This window comes from Penicillium maclennaniae, assembly GCF_028827695.1.
Source record: "Penicillium maclennaniae strain IBT 15551 chromosome Unknown utg000003l:1.0-5670915.0:1.0-5674809.0, whole genome shotgun sequence".
NCBI lineage: Eukaryota > Fungi > Ascomycota > Eurotiomycetes > Eurotiales > Aspergillaceae > Penicillium > Penicillium maclennaniae.
In genome coordinates this window covers 1853480-1872690 of record NW_026623215.1, presented here as the reverse complement: position 1 = coordinate 1872690, position 19211 = coordinate 1853480, and the positions used below count along the sequence as shown (strand labels likewise).

The 19211-nt window shown below is 50.2% G+C and overlaps 7 protein-coding genes across 7 annotated transcripts; 4 read left to right on the top strand and 3 right to left on the bottom strand.

The window, feature by feature from the left end:
* Window positions 1-159: 159 nt before the first annotated feature.
* N7477_002801 (uncharacterized protein) lies at window positions 160-5205 on the bottom strand (the record flags this gene model as incomplete). Its single annotated transcript, XM_056964464.1, has 19 exons — window positions 160-193; window positions 252-378; window positions 436-1092; window positions 1147-1518; window positions 1812-1941; window positions 2050-2385; window positions 2570-2998; window positions 3047-3111; window positions 3219-3235; window positions 3284-3343; window positions 3396-3479; window positions 3540-3896; window positions 3953-4060; window positions 4100-4166; window positions 4226-4242; window positions 4295-4346; window positions 4396-4494; window positions 4588-4855; window positions 4906-5205. Coding segments are annotated over 19 exons (3579 nt in total), but the record flags the coding sequence as incomplete, so codon positions are not given.
* An 823-nt stretch (window positions 5206-6028) lies between these two features.
* On the top strand, window positions 6029-7017 carry N7477_002800 (ribosomal RNA processing 1 family protein; the record flags this gene model as incomplete). The annotated part of the gene is made up of 2 exons (XM_056964463.1): window positions 6029-6077; window positions 6134-7017. The coding sequence occupies 2 exons, from the start codon at window positions 6029-6031 to the stop codon at window positions 7015-7017; spliced, it is 933 nt and encodes a 310-aa protein (XP_056824416.1).
* A 612-nt stretch (window positions 7018-7629) lies between these two features.
* On the bottom strand, window positions 7630-9273 carry N7477_002799 (uncharacterized protein; the record flags this gene model as incomplete). The annotated part of the gene is made up of 3 exons (XM_056964462.1): window positions 7630-8999; window positions 9062-9115; window positions 9171-9273. 3 exons carry the CDS (start codon window positions 9271-9273, stop codon window positions 7630-7632), a joined length of 1527 nt encoding a protein of 508 aa, XP_056824415.1.
* Window positions 9274-9675: 402 nt separating this feature from the next.
* Window positions 9676-12730, bottom strand: N7477_002798 (coatomer subunit beta; the record flags this gene model as incomplete). Its single annotated transcript, XM_056964461.1, has 4 exons — window positions 9676-9818; window positions 9890-11891; window positions 11944-12364; window positions 12426-12730. The coding sequence occupies 4 exons, from the start codon at window positions 12728-12730 to the stop codon at window positions 9676-9678; spliced, it is 2871 nt and encodes a 956-aa protein (XP_056824414.1).
* A 336-nt stretch (window positions 12731-13066) lies between these two features.
* Window positions 13067-13865, top strand: N7477_002797 (mago nashi family protein; the record flags this gene model as incomplete). The annotated part of the gene is made up of 7 exons (XM_056964460.1): window positions 13067-13101; window positions 13157-13194; window positions 13248-13343; window positions 13400-13463; window positions 13519-13606; window positions 13666-13791; window positions 13851-13865. The coding sequence occupies 7 exons, from the start codon at window positions 13067-13069 to the stop codon at window positions 13863-13865; spliced, it is 462 nt and encodes a 153-aa protein (XP_056824413.1).
* A 493-nt stretch (window positions 13866-14358) lies between these two features.
* Window positions 14359-15497, top strand: N7477_002796 (GID4/VID24 family protein; the record flags this gene model as incomplete). Its single annotated transcript, XM_056964459.1, has 4 exons — window positions 14359-14727; window positions 14786-14936; window positions 14999-15356; window positions 15431-15497. 4 exons carry the CDS (start codon window positions 14359-14361, stop codon window positions 15495-15497), a joined length of 945 nt encoding a protein of 314 aa, XP_056824412.1.
* Window positions 15498-16804: 1307 nt separating this feature from the next.
* On the top strand, window positions 16805-18046 carry N7477_002795 (uncharacterized protein; the record flags this gene model as incomplete). Its single annotated transcript, XM_056964458.1, has 3 exons — window positions 16805-17087; window positions 17111-17895; window positions 17921-18046. The coding sequence occupies 3 exons, from the start codon at window positions 16805-16807 to the stop codon at window positions 18044-18046; spliced, it is 1194 nt and encodes a 397-aa protein (XP_056824411.1).
* Window positions 18047-19211: the final 1165 nt, after the last annotated feature.

The window sequence follows — 19211 nt, the reverse complement described above, 5'->3', positions numbered from 1 at the left end:
GATTTTCTGGTTGCTAGGTAGACCTTCGAAGTTGCTTGCGGCCATTAAAGATGTACTAGACACAAATAAGGTTGTTACTGGTTCGAAAGAATAGCTATTGGAGGAATCTACCGATATGTTCTTCTTTAATGAATATTCAGAAAACAAAAGTTGTTGCACCTAAACGAGCCGGCCATTGTCCGCCTCCTTTCCCCTAGGAGTTGTTCCAGAATGGCGCTTGAAAGCACGGCACAAGAGTGAACCGCACATACCGATACCACGTATCAGCGAAGTTGGGTTGTATTGTTTTCACACGGAACATGTAGTACATTAGCACAGTTCCCATAATGTTGAAGCCAATGTAGGCCCAAATCGATGCCGAAATTACGCCAGCGTTCGCTATAGTCTGTATTGAATTAGCAAGTAATCCCAAGAACGGAGAAGCATATTGCTCACAGATATTGCTAGAAGCGAGATAATGATCTGCGTTTGTCAGTTGACAATACTGACAATCTACCGTAGCGGCAGGGTTGTACAGCTGACCACCTGCCGCAGTGGCGTATGGATTCAGGTATGCCCCACAGGTCAGCCCAGAGGGAGGATTGAAGACGCTCAACTCGGCGGTAGAGCATTGGATATTTCGCCCATGTAGACCGGTTGCTGTAATACCGGCAATCGAATATGTCAATGAAGGAACACGATACATGAAAATCCAGAAACCAGGCAAGGCGCTCGGGGGCTGCATGACCCCATTGAATGTAAGGGTCATGATGAACATTAGCGTTGCGATCGTACCCCCAGTTTCGGCATCGGGAAGAGCTGAGATAATGAAGGTCGCGAAGGTTGAAGTGAAGATGTAGAACTGAACAATGAAAAGGAGCATAAGGCCCTGGCGATGCGATGCTTGATTCGCTTCGTATACTGGGTAGTAGTAACATGCCCAAGCCACGACACCAGCGAAGATCTGATACGGAATCTCGACAATGATGTTAGAAATGAGGAATGCATGCTGCCCAGGAATAGGCTTTAGAGGGCCGCTCGCGCACTTCATACAGGGACCGTTGAACGACGAACTTGGGCATAATCCTGGTAGAGTGAGAAGGGAGTCTTGAGCTTGAAGATCGGAGGATTTTACTTACTGTTGCACGAGCGTTGAAAAAATTGAACACATCATGAAAACACTGAAAATCACATCCTGGAATCCCTGCAGAGAATTGTCAGGTCTCCAGAAAGTGAAGCCGATGAACAGAGAAGACAGTGTGGCCAGCATAATCTTGGCCCAGACATAGGATGGCTCGCGCCAGAATCCTTGAAATGAGCGATGTGTCACGCACCAGAGCTGGGCCATGAATGGCATTGCATATTCACCGACCTGAGCATCGCCTTCTTGGGGGTTGCTAGCTGAAGCACGCTCATCGTGAATACGGGTGATCTCAGTCTGCACGTCCTTAGACTGCTGCTTATCTTTCCATACTGAAGACCAGTCCTTCGCAGCATGGCCAGATGCACCGGCACCAATAATTTCTAGCATGTCGCAGGCTAAAAGATCGTTAGTATCAAGAAAGCCGAATCTAGTGGAGTACCTTACGTTTTCTTGCCAACCACACAGACTCTTGCTCCGTTACCTTCAAAATGACCCAAGAGACTTCGTGACTGGTCTCCAATGTCCCCAAAGTACACCGTTTTTTTCTCCCTTGGTGAGAAAAAGAAGACGGTCAAATTGTTGGAACAGCAAAGCGCTCGGTTGATGGATAGTCGAAAGCACAGCCTGACCATGCTCGGCTAGCTCCGCAAGAAAGAGCAAATGGCCCAGGAGCTCTGAGAGTCGAGACCACTTGTGGGTTCATCAAGGAAAATAAGAAGGGCCGGTTTGGCGGCCAGCTCAACGCCGATAGTCAACAACTTCCTCTGCTCGACATTCAAACCCTCCCCAGGCGTGCCGACAATTGCGTCCGCAAAGTCCTGCATACCGAGCATATCAATAACATCCTCGACAAATTTTTACTTTTCCTTCTTTGAGGTCGATTTGGGCTGGCGTAGCGTAGCACTAAAACGTAGGGCCTCTCGAACCGTGTTGTCGAAAGATGAAGATCGATGAAGATCCTGCTGCTGGACGTAACCGGTCTTTCTTTGAAAACTGGTATCCAGGGGTTTATTATTGACAAGCATATCCCCAGTGACAACACCAATAGAGACACGTTCAGCCAGAACATCGAGTAAAGTGGTCTTTCTAGCACCGGAAACACCCATCAGGGCAGTGAGTGTGCCAGGTTTAACCCATCCAGAGACGTGGTCCAGAAGACGTCGCTCGCCTCCTTTGACGGGAATATCATCGCAGACATCCCGCCAAGTAAAAAAATCATGCTGGGATGGGATAGCCGAAGTATCTTTCTCGTTTTCAGAACCCTTGGGAACTCAGTCACCTCTGCCGCTTTTGCATCACCACCAGATTCTCCAAGATGACGCATGTGAGCGGGAACATGGCCTCTGCGGAAAACAAGATACTCGGCCGTCGAAGAAGTCGCAGAATTGAGTTCCGAGGCAATGAGATACAGAGCCGTGAAGAATATACAAAATCCAATCAGAATACCAAGATTTCGCCAAACATGCGCATAGTAATAATGATATTGCGTTCCGATGTAAGCGTCACTAGAGACCGTTCTTTCACCGGCAACAGCGCCACGAACAGCACAGATGAAGGAGTCGCCCGACAGATTAGGGTATCCCGGGATGAATTGAGAGCATTCCAAACGATGACCGTGAAACTAATTTGCAACAAGGGCTTCAAAAGTGTAGAAGATCGGGTTAATCCAGCGAATCCAGCTAAACCATGGAATTTTAGTGCAGTGATCACGAAACCCGTGTAAATGACAATAGCCAGGACTATGACGCCTGCCATAGACATGGCTTGTGCGAAGGTCTTGGTCGAGGCGGCCAGAGTTCGAAAGATACCTGGCATTGCCAGAGTACTGAGGAATGTGAACAGGAAGAAGATGAAGAACTGAGAGGGCTCATATCTCTGTGGTCTTATTAGCGTTTTCCATTAAGGTCTCGTGGATAAACCTACCAAGCTAGCCAAGAAGTAGAAGATGACGTCGAAGATCACCGCAGCGAATAGTTTGACTGGTATATCTGCGACTATTCCAGCTAAAGCCTCCGTGAAAGGATGGACAAATGCATGAGAAGCCTGTTTCTCGATGATGGGTCGTTGGTCGTAAAGGAGTTTATTTCCGTAATACTAATCAGAGCATTCAACCTGACTTGTGTGTTAGAGGAAAAATTCTAGCACGACACAATGACTTACAAAACGGAGAAAAAAAGAGCAGCGCCTTTGCTCTGGAAGCCAGCTGATGCATTCGGCGTTCTAGACAGTGTTAGTTCCCGCTCTGAAAAGTTTCGTAGAATGCTAATCTTACCCAAAGTAGATTGAACCAATGATGAGAGACTTAATGATACGCCCAATGACGGTAGTCAATGTAGAGGGTTTGTCGTTCCAGATGCTAAATTAAAATGAGATGGCCGCCTTTTGGACATTGGAAGGAAAAAAGCACTGGATTTACCGCTGGTAAGCTCGCTTCACGCAAAGCCGGACTTGCATCGGAATAGAAATGACATAGGGGCTATTCGGCCGGACATGCGTTGCCTGACGCAGTCTCTTCGTCTCGTCAAATTCTTGCCCAGCAGCTCCTCCCAGTGGATACTCCTCTCGATAGTGCGCGATCTCCTTCTTAAGGTTGACATAGTGAGGGCTCTTTTCCCAGTAGGCCGCAAAGTCATCCGGTGTGCGTGGAACCTTGTTCTCCATGCCTTTGAGAGCCGTTCGCTCTTGAGGATTGGTAACTGAAGTCAAAAAGTCACCGGTAGTCTGAAGAGACGGACATTTCCAGCCCATATCAACGAAGTATCCCTTGGCCTCGCTGGGTATATTTATCAACAAAAATCAATCCAAATGCGTGTACGGAGATCGACTTACCCGACGGGGCCGAAGAAGATCTCCCAACCCTCGTAAAGCACAATGACCTTATTAAACACGTCGTAGATTGCTTGAGAGGCCTGATAGATGGCAACGGAATGACAAGCACTTGTCAGATTTGCAGAAACTCACAGGGACTTGACAAACTCGAGGGCACTGGCTGAATCAAGCCCCCGAGTGCTGTTATCCCAAGCGCCGACGGGAGCTCCTGATACTATGCCATGGTTTAATCATAAATCAGGAATATTCCTTGAAGAGAATGATGTGACTTACGGGCCATCTCAGCAATGCTGTAAGACGTATTAGCTTGAAGCCCCAGCCCGATAGATAAGTGCAACATACCTGACTCGCTTTCGCTCACCCCCAGAAACACCCCAAATATAGTCGTCCCCAACTGAACAGGATGTCAGCAAAGATCCTTCTCCCATGGTGGGTAAGCTCACCTTCCGTGTTGTACGTGTGACTCAATTCCCAAACAGACATAGCAACCTGGGTGATATGCTTGGCATACTTGGTCCGGCTAATCCCATTGAGACGTTTCTCTGGGGTTCTAGCAGCTGCCACAGATTCAAGCGTCTGGCCCACCGTGAGATGTGGGAAATGCTTATCAACTTCCTAGTTGTAAAGAACTTCACCCCTGAACTCCTTGTGCATCTTTTCCATGGCAATACCATTGAACTGAATGTCTGATCCCTTTCCAACTTTCAGCCCATGGAGTTCACCAGACAGGGACTTGAGGAAGGTAGAGCAGCCACTTCCAGGCCGGCCGAGTACAATCAGTAGCTCGCCACTTTTGAGAACACCGTCGAATTCTCGAAGAATGTGCTTTTGTTGGACACGCTTTCCACATGAAATGTACTCCTGTGATCTGAATGGAGCCAGAGGGATCGATCCCACGTTGTTCTGATACTGTAGTGCTGAACCCGAGCCGGATGGTTGAGATTTTCCCACACCACGTCGGTCGACTTTCGCAGAGGAACGCCCTCCTTGTCCATCAATTTGAGCATCATGCGAGCCCATTTGTAGTGTTCGAACTGGTCGCTCGTAGGGTCTAGGACCGGGTCGTCTAGCTCGAGACCAGCCAGTGTATCCTTACGCTCCATGTCCGTCATCCCTCCGACACCAGAGTCAGTCGCGCGGTGCCGTGTGAAATTGGATGCAACACAAGATAGCTCCTGGCGGTCTTCAGCGCGGATGCGCTCGAACACATCTTTCTCTGTCTCGAGGACTTGCTCGGAGTTCGATCGCGATATGTCTGTTTATCGAGACGAGGAGCTTGGCTGAGCAACCTCAGGATCCTCATCCTTCTGGGCCATTAAGAACAGAGGTAGCCTTCTGGCGAAATGGAAAGGAAAGATATGTGACTTAAATCTTCTCAAGCATTACCTAAAGAACGTGGATGGGAAAAAGTGCAATTGAAGAGACCTACGGGGCAACGTCGCAGTTAACCTATTCTCCGAAGCTACACTCAGTTCCAATGATTGGCAAACATGTTGCCCTGAGCCATAACCACCCCGCTGGTCTTGCGCCAGGGCTTATGAGCTCTCATTCGGTCGATGCATAAGTGGTGATGTCAACACCTAGCGAAACCGCCGCTGGATCGCGCAAATGCTGGGGACGCCGGATGCAACCCTCGATATTTGTTACCTGTGGCTTTTCATTATAGCGTACCTGGCAAGTTGCTTATAGTATATCACTGATCTCAGGTTCCGCCATATTGGCTACTAGGGTCTCAAGGCGCTGGAATAGTCCAATTGACTCAATCTTTACGAGTGGATACCTTGTTGCCTTGAATGTCCTCTAGACTCTGAGTAGCGGGTTCCGATACATTAAAGCTCGTTTTCAAGAATTACAAGGCTCTGAGTTACATTCCATACACTCATATAGACATTTTTGAGCATGAACAGTCCCAGTGATTCGAATGGACATGGAGAAAGACACCAATTCTCTTGTGGACACCCGGAACCCAAGGCCAGAGTGCAAACAGTGCAAACGCGCTATCAGGAAGAAAAAAATAATTTATCGCGGCGATCGACAACTCCGAAGGTCAGACTAACCACCATTCAATTGAAAGCAATGGCGGACATGCAAAAGACACCCTTTGTGCGGGATCTCGCCTCGAGTGGTAAGTTTAATAAATGCGACAAAAATCTAGAGCTTCACACCTAATATACTCTCTAGACCGCAAAGTTCGCGACAAGGCCGTCGAATCGCTTACACTGTTCCTGCGCTCACGAAATGACCTGACCCTCGTCGAACTCCTCAAGCTCTGGAAGGGCCTATTCTTCTGCTTCTACCACTCCGACCGCCCGCTCACGCAACAAGCGCTCGCGCGCGCCCTCTCCTACTCGCTCGTCCCGTCTCTCCCGCAAGCCACCGTCCATCGCTTCCTGCGCGCATTCTGGATCACCATCGGCCGGGACTTCCACTCCCTCGACCGTCTGCGCCTGGACAAGTATCTTCTTTTGATCCGTTTCTATGTCGGCGTCGCATTCGAGATCTTCGTGAAGGGTAACAAGGCAAAGAGTGATGACGGCAAGAAGCGGAAGCGCGACGACGCTAAGGGTGGTCGTGGCAAGAAGCAAAAGAAGCAGAAGGAGGCCGAGACTCCTGCTGAAGAGGAGACCAGTGATACGGATGGCAAATGGGCTGATCTGGAGGCTTACATCTCTATCATCGAGGAGGGACCGCTTTGCCCTAAGAATTTTGATCCTGATCAGCCTTCTAAGCCGGAAGTGGATGAGAAGAACCCGGACTTTGTGCCAATGCCTCATGGCCCTGATGGACTGCGCTATCATCTTGCTGATATCTGGATTGATGAATTGGAGAAGGTTCTGGAGTTTGACGGAGAGGAGGGAGAGCGAAAGATCAAGGGTGATGTGCCCATGGAGCTTATCTTGCGGCCATTGGAGAAGTTGCGCAAAGAGAGCCCTTATAAGCCCGTGAGGACGAGGGTTGGTGAGGCGTTGGATGATGACCGTCTGATTGAGTGGGGTATTCGGGAGCGCAAGAATGAGGATGACGAGGAGGACAGCGACGGCGAGTGGGGCGGTTTCGATGAATGAGCAGCCAAAGGATACAAGGAGGGGAATTCACCCCTCTACGATCGAAGTGAAGACTTCCAGTGAGGCTTTCAATGGGATGACCACCAAGCAGTCACCTCTTTCTGAACCCGCTTCGGGTTGACTACGGTCTGCCCAATTCGAGGGCTCTTCGTATTATATCCCTTTCCGGGAAATACGCATTTTGGAGGCTTAATCCTGGGATCCCTGAACTTCGCTTTGCTAAAATTGGCCTGTCCGGCTCAGAGCTACTGGGGACTAATATTTTCTTCCTTCTGTACAGCATTCATAGCGAGAATCATTGCAAATCACTAAAAGCTCCAAGACCTACGAAAGACAAATTTCTACATTAAAGCATAAGAATTATATTGATACACATTTCCATAGTCAAGAACTGTACAAGAGCTGTAAAGCCCGCAGCCCAATGAGTGCAAAAACGAGCTTTGTAGCCTGCGGATAAGCATAATTTACCGACCAAAAAAAAAAAAAACTTCACACCACCAGGTCTCTTGCAGAAGGGTATCATGATTGGATAGCAAAAGACTTCGGGAAAAAGGTAAGTATAGAAAGTCGACCCAGAACCGCCTTCTATGTCGACACGAAATGGTGCAGGGATCACTTCGGCCCGTCAGCCTCGTACAGAACTCCAGACTTGGAGAGTGTCGTGCCCAGCCCGCGGTGAATTTCAGCTTGAAGGGCCTCAAACGGCACCTGTTCGCCGTCGATGCTGATATAGCCCTCTTTTTCGTGAGGCACCAGGCGGAAGGCCTTGGCTTTGCGGATAGTGACATCGGGCATGTCGAAGAAACCGCCAGTACCGATCTCATTCATCATCTTCAACGAGGTAATGCGACTAACAGTTCCGTCAATGGTGACGATGTCCATGAGTCCGTCATCTGGGAGCGATGCAGGAAAGAAGTTGGTATCCTTTGACATGATGGCCATGTTGCCTGCGTAGAAATTGCCCATGGTTTCACCTGGAACGGGCGCCCAGTCCGATGGGAGCTCACTCTGGACGGTCCCATATTGGAGCTCCGGCAGCGCTGGCGACTGCTCGGCAGCTTCAAGACGTAGTTTGTCAGCCTTGGGATCAACTTCTCGAGCTGCAAAGGTGGCATAATGGTCCTTGATTGCTTGCTTATCATCGATCTCAACCTTGATGTGAAGATCGCACGGCCAGATAGTACGCTTCAGCAGTCGAATGAGGAATCCATACGTGAATCGCTGAGCGCCCATCCACCGGATGTGATCCGTACCCAGGTCCGATTCGGCGACTATACCAAAGGACTGCGAAAGGAAAGAAAGAGTACGGGTGTCCCCTTGGGTGATTGAGACCAGGTCGAGAGGAGCCCTTTGTCCCTTCACGAGTCCCAGAGCCGCGATCGAGACGCTTCCTGTTCCCAAGCAATTCCAAGTCATTCCATTCCCGGATCCACAAGGAAGCAATGCGACCGCCACTTTCGCCAATGCTTCTCTGCCGTTGGGTCGCTTGCCTAGGCCGTTGAAGACTTCGTAGGGTAGGCCGTCACCGGAGCAGCAGACAATCGCATCGTACGCGTTGATGTCCAGCTGCTCTGCAATCTCAATGGCGTGGCCGCGATACTCAGTGTTCTGGACGTCCACCTGGCAACGTGCGGCGGCAAAAATGGGGGCCGCATATGTTTGGTAGAGGCTCGCTGCTGTTCCTTTGCCACCGAATGGATTTACCAGGACCTTGAAGCGCCTCCTGCGCTGGGCGTTACCGTATGCCTGGTCCAGTAGTTTGTTACTCCAAGCCTCGATCGCAGGCTTCTCCTTATCACTGATGGGATAATGAAGAACGGAAACGGTGACATCGTCTGACGAGGAGTGTTCGGCGAACGTGATGACAAGGTTGGAGGGATTTACCTCGGCATCGAGGATATTATACAAACAAATCGCTTGCGTCGTGTTTGTCCTTTTTCCTATCAAGCGAGGAGACCAGTCAGATTTGTCTGGAAGCGACGCTACAGCGCGATTAAGGTTGGCAGATCGCCTGAGGGGCAAAAGGAAAAGGTTCCCAGCTTACTTGACTTGCATAGTCCGCAGCAGCCACGGTTCTGTTGGCGAGAAGTGCGGTTGTCTGCAGCACCAGTTAGAAAAGCCGGTTCCTCTGCGAAAGCAACAGATCTCTTTACCAGCAATTAGCAGCGAGTCACTGCCTAGAGTCAGAGTGACTGCTTCGTCGACAACCAGACTCGAGTCATGCGGTGCCAATGGTTCGGGCGCGTCGGAGGACATTCTTGAGGAATGTTTGGTAAATTTAGCGCATAGTAGGAATAAGGAAGAGAGGATTTCGATAAGAATAAGAGGGCAGAGAGGCTGGACAGATCGAAGATCGTTACCCGCGAGTTCCGGTTCCTGGGGCTGCGGGTGGCCCATGCACACCTCGGATCTACGCTGCAGTTAGAAAGGCTCATGTTACCCCTCGGCTGGACTAAGTACATCGGTCATTAAAGCTGCTCCACTACTTTGCTCTTACAGAATCCCTCAAATAGCCAGGAACCATTATCTATTCCACTACTCCCCGGTCTTAGCGGTAAAAGGTCACAAATTTATCTGGAACGACCAGGTTTAAAAAAAAGAGAACAGAAACAGGGAAGACATCATATAGACTGCGCGCTGAAAGAAATGAAATCAGACTCATGCCGCCGCCGCCTTCAGACCTTTCAAAGAACCCAGGCTCAAAGCCAGGCCTTGCGAGCGACTACGAATGCGGACGAAGCCAGTGATCGGCCCGTCATCACCTTCCTTTTCAATGCTTAGGTTGGCCAGGGCATCCTCGCCTAGTTACAGGTCAGCACTTGGTTCAAAAAGAGAGCTAGGAAATGGGGAGAAGAAAAGAAAAGGAACATACCGAATACACTTCGAGCGTAGAGGTTGGCACTCAGGAAGCGGCAGTCACCCTTGAGCGAAGCCTCGGGCGTCAGGCAAGCCATATTTGTACTCTCCATTAGCTGCTTGAGGAATTCGCGCAGAGTCTTGGCCTTGGAGTTGATGTTGACCTTGTTTTCCCACTCAAACTCAGTCCACATGGTGCGGAACTGGGTCTCGGTGCAATGGGCGGGCTGGATGTAGTCCATGATGTCGGCATGGATATCGTTGAGAATGACCACGTGACTCTCAGTCGAGCTGGCGCCGTCGTAGATGATGTTACCGAAGATGACGCCGGTATCGGTAGACGACACCTTCACGGTGGCCTGGACGTTCAGGAAGTCGCGCGGGCCAAGGTTGTGAGTAGAAGGTCGCTCAACAACCTTGAGATCTCCAAGAGTGGCAAACTCGACGGAAAGGTTCTGAAGGGTCTCGCCTGTTTGGTTGACCAGAAGGACATCCAGGACAATATCGAACTGGTGCACTGTGACATAGGCCTCGGCGTAGACCGAGTCGGAGAAACCAGTCAACTGCACCACACGACTCAACTTAGAAGAGCTGGTCTCAACGGTAGAGTCACCACCAGTAGCCTTGACCAGGTCAAGCTCGATCTCCTCAGCCCCCTCCACGGTGTTCTTCTTGGTGAACTGCCGGATGGGAATCGCGTCGTCAATCTGCACAGCAGTCTTAGCCTTCTCGACCGCTTCCTGCGCGGCCCGCTTCTTGTCCTCGACTTGAACCATGGCGCGGAAAGCTTTGCGAGTGTCCTCGAGGAAAGTGGTCTCAAGTTCCTTCTTCTCCGAGAACTCAGCCAAAGAGCGCACACAGGTCATAACACGGTCAACGGAGTCCTCATCAATGGGAGCCTTGACAAAGGGCGACTGGCCGACACGCATGATGGAGATCATAATCAGCATAGCCTCGGCGCGAAGGGCGTTGGTGCGAGCAACATCCTGGGAAACCTCGGAGTGGCGCATGACAAGCTTGGTCAAAGTAGAGGATAGCACGGTTGCCAGGTAGTAATCGCCGTCCAAGATGAGCTGACGTAGCGGGGGCTTCTGTGCAGCCTTGACTGCCTCAAGACGAGCGGCGGCAGCAGACTGGCTTGTGAGAGCGCTCTCTGTGGCATAGGTGCCATCGGCCAGAACCTTGCGAGATCCCGAGGGAGCCGACTTAACATGGCCATTGGCATTCTCCTGAAGAAGTAGCGCATTCTCCTCGGGGGTCTCGTCGAGAAGCCGTTGCTCGGATGCCAAGATAGGAATCTCACCAAGACTAGTGCGGATCTTCTTCCAAGCCTCACGAATGTCCTTCTCCTCCAAAGAGTACTCTCCGACCACCCAGAGAACACCACGATAAACCTTACCAGCCCGGACCTCGCTGAGGGTGGACACCAAGCGGTCGACGATCGAGGCGCGCAGATCGGGGAACTTCTCAACAACTTCCTTGACAAATGAAATCACATCCACGGCAGAATTGTTATTGAAGTCGGCAATGAAATCCATCAGAAGATCGACAACGCTGGCGGCGATCTCGGAAAACTTGATAGCGCAAGAGTGTATTGACTGGACCAGAAGCTGACGGTATTCGCTGTTCTGTTCATATTGCTCGTCGACTGTCTTAGCAAGCTCCTTCTTAAGCAGCATAATGATTTCCTCAACGTTCTTGCTGGAGACCATTTCCAAAGCAATGCCAAGAGCCTTCCTTCGGACATCAATATCGGGGCTGGTCAGAACGCGCAAAATCTCCATGGTCAGGTCCTCCAGGACACCCTCATTGCGAATCCTCAACTGGTCGACACGGTCCAGAACAATGAGCTTGACGTTGTTGTCCGCTTCCCGAATCGCGAGCTCGATCAACTTGCCCGCGGCGGCTTTCACGGCGACAGGGTTACTGGTCAGGGCAGTAAGAGAGGTGGCGGCCTCGTACACGACGGTGCTAGTAGAGGCATCGAGCAATTCAAGCATGAGCTTGAGATACCGCGACTGTAGAAAGTTAGTGACACATAATGGCGGTGCTTATCTGTTTCGATTATACCTTGTTTTGGGGGTTCTGCACAGCATCCTTCCGCAGGAACTCGAGCTCCGCCAGCTGGAGGAGCTCATCGGTGTTGGGGATGGCATCGAAAGTGGTGCGGAGATATTCGAGTGCCTTCTGGTGGCTGATGGACATGAGGGCTGCAAAGGCATTGCGCTTGCATGTGCTATCGGTCTCCGATTCGAGGAAGGTCTGCAGAAGCTCCGGCGCATCGGGAATCAAGGACTCGGAGTGCTGGAAGATAGAAGCGACAGCCCACACGGCATTCTTACGGACGTAGGCGTGGCGGTGTTCCAGACACCCACGGGCCGAGGAAAGGAGGGGCTCGATGAGTTCGGGCTCGCGCAGCTTGGACAGGAAGCGGAGCGTATTACCGCGAATATATTCGTTCGGGTGCTGAAGATCGTTACGAATGCCGTTGCTACCGGAAGAAGTGTGTTAATTCACAACGGCGCGGTATCTAGCCGAAGGGGTGTCCTTACCAAACCAAGATCATCTCCTGCTTCAACTTGCCATTCGAGTCGTGCTTGGGGCAAATCTCATAGTAGAAGTACAGCAACTTCTTCAATGACTTGCTCTTGGACGGCATAACGAAGCGAATGATGTGCATCAGCAGCTGAGGCATAGGGTCGCCGTTCAGCATGATCGTAACGATTGTCCGCATTGTCTCCATCTTAGTCTCATCATTGCCCTTTTCCAGCTGCAGTTTCAGTTCCTGCAGTGTCGGGTTGTCTGCCGTATTGTCCATATGAATCAGACTGTATGCATTTTCGAGGTAGGACGCCATGGTGGTGGATTCAGGCGACGGCCGAGACGAATGGGAGCTGCAAGTTGTCAGTTCGGGGGGTTGTTTTGAACACAGAGCACCCCACCTGCACGTACCAGAAGCAATCTCCCAGGGAGAGGAGTAAAGACCAATGTCAGGAACGCGCAATTAGAAAGATCCAACACCCCTCACCAGCCTAAAAATCATGGGTGTTTTGGGTATGGTAATGCGCAATCGGGGGTGGGAAGCATCAACGGTGTCCCTTTGCCCCGTCTGTGTGGATGACTAAGCCGGTCACCTTTTCACTCCGCCTTCTCTCTCGCAGCTTCACCTTTGGATTCTCCAGTCACGCCAAACATGTCGAATAACGAGAACTTTTACCTGAGATACTAGTAAGGATGATGCGCTTTTGAGCCCGGGTCTCCTCGGCTGCTGACAGTCTCGCAGCTCAGGTCACTCTGGGCGGTTCGGACATGAGTTTCTAGGTACGGTCTACCTTCATTTGACATTGGGTTCCATCACGCTAACGTTCACTCAGAATTCGATTTCCGGACTATCGCCGATGGTAGTAGCGCCGCTGTACGATATGCCAACAACTCCAACTATCGCAATGACTCCCTGATCCGCAAAGAAAGTGAGTGCGGGGATCCGCTCGCGGAACAACACCGATGATCTGACCGGGAATACCAGTGTGTGTGAGCTCTGCGATGATCCAGGAGATCAAGCGAATTATCAAGGATAGCGAGATCATGAAGTACGAGACCTGATGCTGGATGATTCGACCGACACGGCGTGCTAACCCCGCGCAGGGAGGACGACTCCAAGTGGCCGCAGAAGAACAAGGATGGGCGTCAAGAGCTGGAGATTCGACTAGGCAGTGAACACATCTCTTTCGAGGTACGTCGACAGTGTCAGGATGGCAATCTTACAACCAGACAATTAACGAACGTATATAGACCGCAAAGATCGGCTCGTTGGTAGACGTCACGGAATCAGCAGACCCCGAGGGACTCCGAGTGTTTTATTACCTCGTACAGGACCTGAAGGCCCTCATTTTCTCTCTCATCTCCCTTCACTTCAAGGTACGAGCTGTCTCAGCATCAGGCTTCTCCTCTTCCGCACTAACGTACAGGCTCCACAGATCAAGCCCATCTAAATCATGGCTCATGAGGAAATATGTGAGACTGTTTGGATTTTTGACTATGATACCGGGCGTTCATTGAGGCGCCTTTATTGAAAGTTCCTGTGCAGCGGGATCGCCACTCCAGCAAGGAATCGACTCAGAACACAAAGATGGATTCCAAAAATGGATTTCAAAAATTGCACTATTGGAGACTGTCACATTCTCGGCAGCCGACTAAATCGAGTTATGAAGTACGACACTAAGAGCACTTAAGTAGCCCTAAGTAAGCCAAAGGACTAAGTGAATGCAGACGTACCTGACGTATATATTGGTGCCTCAGGCCAGACTGGTCAGCGCCTCCCCCCGCGCTCGCATGACCCCATCTCAAATGGTCCGCCCCCCCCCCCGGAGATCATCTCCTCATCTTCTTCTTCTTCTTCTTCTTCCCTCTTCATCTCTTTTGGTGATATTGCCTTCCCTTAGCGCGCACCTCGATCCGATGTCTACTCTCCTCCCTTGATTCGCAATGCCGACTCCAAGTGCCAACCATTCGACTTCGATCGCCGAGGTGATCTCCACTCGTACCTGTCCACCTGATGCTGATCGGGTTTCGACGTGGACAGGCTCACCCAACTCCCCTGGCTCGGTCAGTGATGGCCTCGATGATGTCCTTTCATCTCCCAGTGCCATCGCGCCGTCCGTGCTGAGTCGCTCCGACGATGGCGCTGTGCTCTTGGCGTCCGACCCGCTGAAGGTGGAAAGTAAGATGTCCGGCGCGGATGAAGAATCTACGCCAGGTAGATCAAGCTCTCCGGAAGAGGCTTGCGAGCGAAGCCAGTCAGCTGCAGCACCCCCCAACTCATCGCTTATGCGTTATGAATTTTCTAACGTTCGGGTACGTGTCGCCCAATCTCACCGGGCATTTTCGCCACGCAATTGACTAACGGGCAAAGCTTCTGCCAAATCACACCTCATCCTTCCTTCGCTCAGGCAGTAGATTCGTGGGCACACAACAGTCGGACTGCCATGTTTACAATGTCGACGTGGAAATTAAGCACGTGGACATGGCCGAGTCCTCCCTCTGCGGCTACCTTCGCATTCAAGGTATGTTTCTGGTGCGCATCAACATCTTGAAATAATATTTGCTTACATTTCTCATCAAACAGGCCTTACCGAAGACCATCCGACTCTCACTACCTTTTTCGAAGGCGAAATTATTGGAACCAAGCATACATTTCAAACTCGCAACGAAGCATGGGGTGCTAATGAGAAGACCGACATACACCATTGGTCTCGGTTTCCGGCTTGGAAACCGCTGGCTAAACAAGCCAAGCGGACCGATTTTACATACCGCAACTTTGCTCAGCGCGAGCACGTGTTCATGAGATGGAAGGAGTACTTCCTCGTTCCTGATCATCGTGTTCGGACAATCTTAGGCGCTAGCTTTGAGGGATTTTACTACATTTGTTTTAACCAAGTGGAAGGATCTATCAGTGGAGTCTACTTCCATGCGAAGAGTGAACGGTACGTCTTAACTTCCTCACATCACTGAATATTTTTTCTCTTATTTTCTTTGTCTTTACTTAACAATATGACAGATTTCAACAGCTTGAACTCAAGTATGTCGAGGATCGTGGATGTGCGCCAGCAGTCGAATTTCGCTAAGCTTCATTCGACTGCTACCCAACTGCGTGTTTTTATACCGCCCTTGGCTACACCGACCGTGAGAAGCTTGGCTTGCATATGCAGGTTGTTCCTTACCTGGTTTTTGACTTGGTCGCTCATGTACTCCACTCACTCTCCGACTCCTCTCATGCTTCGCCCCCACATTATCCCTTATAGGCGGTTCTCGACTCTTCCGACACCTCTCAAGTATACCCCATTGGTCCAAGCTCTCTAGAGCTCGTCAGCCCTTTCAAATTGTATCTCATGCCTCACGAATCGACAATCTACGACACGGCGTTTCCCTCTTTTTTTTTTCTAACCGGGCGCTGGGTCAATCTTCTTCAAGGATAACCTACTGTTTCTATTATCTTTATTACCATTCACAGCAGCCATCTCATACTTGCCTTGTTCGATAGTGTGGAGTTGATCAACGACTGCAGTGCATTCAGCTCGGAAAATTCGATTCCACCGAGCCGATTATTTCCTTCAGACCTCATACGGTTCAGTCCCAGTAGACCCTATAGAACCTGTAGACCCTGTCAATCTTGTGAAGGGCCGCGCTTGCCGCGGCCTCTACATAATGCTGATTTCCGCGCCCAGATCCACCCATTTGCAGTAGTCGATGTGGGGCGCCGCTGGGACCGTCTGCACGTTTACGTGAATGATATACACCGACTACGATCTCGGCAAAGAACGCCAGCTTAATTCCCTACGTGGCGGAATCCCTCCGCTATATCTTGGCGACCTTGCCGCTTTTCCTCACTAAGTAGAACTAAACACTCCTCTGAGCACAAATGTATCCCTACGGGATTTAGTGCGGCCGAAGTCAAGAGCGTCGAAGCCAATTCCCAATGCAACTAATGAACTCTTATTCTTCTTAGCCTCTCTTTTGTCTGAGTAACCAATGAAGAATATGCTCAATAAGCAATGAGACTGACTGTAGCCGGCCCCACATCGAAAATCATGAACAGGAGTAGACCTCATAACCGCCCGCGAGCCGCCCTCTTGAGGGCCACCTACGGACCCGTATTTTTGCGGGCGGAGGGCGGGCTCTTCCTATGTATTTTTAGTTCGTCGGCTATGGAATTACCCAAGCAAAATTTTCTTTGTCACCGAAACCGATAAGAAAAGTGAGAAAGAGCGGGAACGACGAACACGAGTGAAGAGAAAAGGGTCGAAATTCAACAACAGAAGACTGTAGGTAGAGGCTGTGGGGCTTTCGGATCTGTCCCAAAGATCGGCCTATTCTCCCTTTCCTCACGGCACTTCGCAGGATTTTTATTCTTTCACAATTCACCATTCACATCATGGACGACTTCGCCCTGAAGAAAGCATTCAAGAAACGAACATACATCACTGAGCAATGCACTCAGGCTATTCGTGGCCTTAGGATTCCCCAATCACTGGGCTCCTCAGCATCCCGTGCTTGTGTTGCGCGGGGACTTCGCTACCATCCAGGGTTTGCACTTGAACTCCAATGCCAATATGATCGAGATCGATTCTTTACCCGGGCTATAAATGCTCGACGCATCATGAGCAATGAGATTCCTGATTTTCAGAATGCTCGCGAGAAATTCCCTATTGTATCTGGTATCCGGAAACTGCCAGTGAAGCCACATATCGAGCCCTAGTCCTTCAATACCCTCCCCTTAAATACCATGTCGGCAGAGCGTGTGCTGTAGCTGGGTATACGGATTTATATCGGGAGCTAGATCTGCTGCCTGAGGCGCATATTGCCGAGGAGGCTCGCGATAATGGCAGTAATGCTATATTCGAGATGATCATGGCGAGTCCGGTCAGGTATCGAGTGATGAACGACTATACTCGCACGGTCAATTTGGGGAATCCTCCTATTGGTGGCATGAATGGAGACACATCTGTCCGGTCCTTCTTAGAGAGAAAGCAGAAACATAGCGGCCTCGCCAACCGTCCAGGATTGAAGGATTTATTATGGAATATCACCGAAGATATGAACGCGGATGAGTTTGACTCAGAGCAACCACCTACACAGGATGTGTCGGAATTTCTTTATACCCCCCTACCATTCGATTTACCAAATATCGATAAAGATCTTCTGATTCTAATGGCTGCTTGGAATGGCAATGTGGATCGATATAGCCGTTTACGCCGTCATGTCATGATTAAGAAAGAGTTCGCATGTGTGATCCGCGGAATCTGCCACGACACATTCTTCGCTAAGTGGTGGTCAAGACAACTCCCATTAGAAGACGAGTGGAAAGACAAGCGTTTACAACGAGCGATCACTGCCCGCTTCATCATGAGCAACGACTTATCGCATATTCCTTTAAGGCCAGCCTCTGAGATTCCTCCTCCCCCCTCAACCTCACCGCGGGCCTCGCGACAATGCCTTCTCTCAGGAATTTCCATCCTGCATTTGGTACCCCAATCTTGCCGAACCAGAGACCTATCGTGAACTCGCCTATCGGGAGCCCCGTATGGCATTAACGGTCGCACGCGCCTGTATTATTGCGAATTACCAGGCTGTCTACCAAAGCCTCAATTTCTTCCCGACACGTGCTCTTATCTGAGAAGCCGAGCAACAGCCTAGCACCTTTTATACCGAGGATCTCAAATGCCGGGCCGAGCTATATGGAATTATCGAATCTGCCGAGGGCACCACTTGGGAAGAGTGCCCAATGGTCGGAAATATGAGACTGTTTAATACAAGGTTGAGCGAGGTGACCACAACCGATGACATACGTATGTGCTCCGTTGGAATTTTCAATGGAGAAGAGGAACCTGATGTAGGCACTATCCTACGTAATTTGTGCGCCCCTAGAAGTGTCAAATCCGGACATAGAACCACCCCATTGCGTGAGGTTTACACAGCAGCGGGGCCGCCACTGGAGATGCCATTGGGTCTTAATGCAGATTTGCCAACTCGTGGATATCTTCGGACAGCCCTTTTCTGGAATAATAGGCCCTGGGTTCCTCACTCACCTGTCGAGGGAAGGGATCCCAAATGATTCTAAGTACATCTCTTACCAAGTCTAAACCAAAGCGGCTCAACACCTGGTAATTCCAAACTTCTGTCCGATTCTTTTACGTTTCTCTTAAGTTTAGCAAATTATTCCATGTTCCCCGGAGTTTTCACATTCTCAGTGGCAAATAAGCTCAAGATACGGGAGCAATTATAATCCTGTTGGCACCGTCTAAATTGGCTAAGAAAGTCTGACCTGCGAGACAATCGATCTTAATTGTCATTTCGCATATGGTGAAAGTAGCCTCAGAAACAGAGAATTGAGTTTCCACATCTATAATGTGGACTGTCCATTCTGTTACTGACCAAGACGAAGCAGAATTCGTGTATCATTAACAGGGCAACTAAACTGGAGAAGAAGAAGAAGAGAGAAAGAGGGAAACGAGCATCTACGAAACAAAACCACTTATATCCCAAATTGGGTTAGACCCACGGCTCCTTCCAGATCACGTTCCCCCCCAGGCCTCCCTCAGGCCTCAAGATAGTGTTAGAATGTCTTGTATGCAACCAATCAATGATGTCTGAAGCTCTGTTCCTGTACCCCTAATTCTGGCAATTTATAGGGGGGGGTTCTAGATTACATAAGTAATAAACATAACGTGGTCGGTAAGCGAGTGGCCAATGTAAACGAGTGGCCACCTAACCCACTTTTTCGTCTTTCCATGCACCTACCTATATTCTATCAAGCACTATGCCTCCAATTCGCGTCGGAT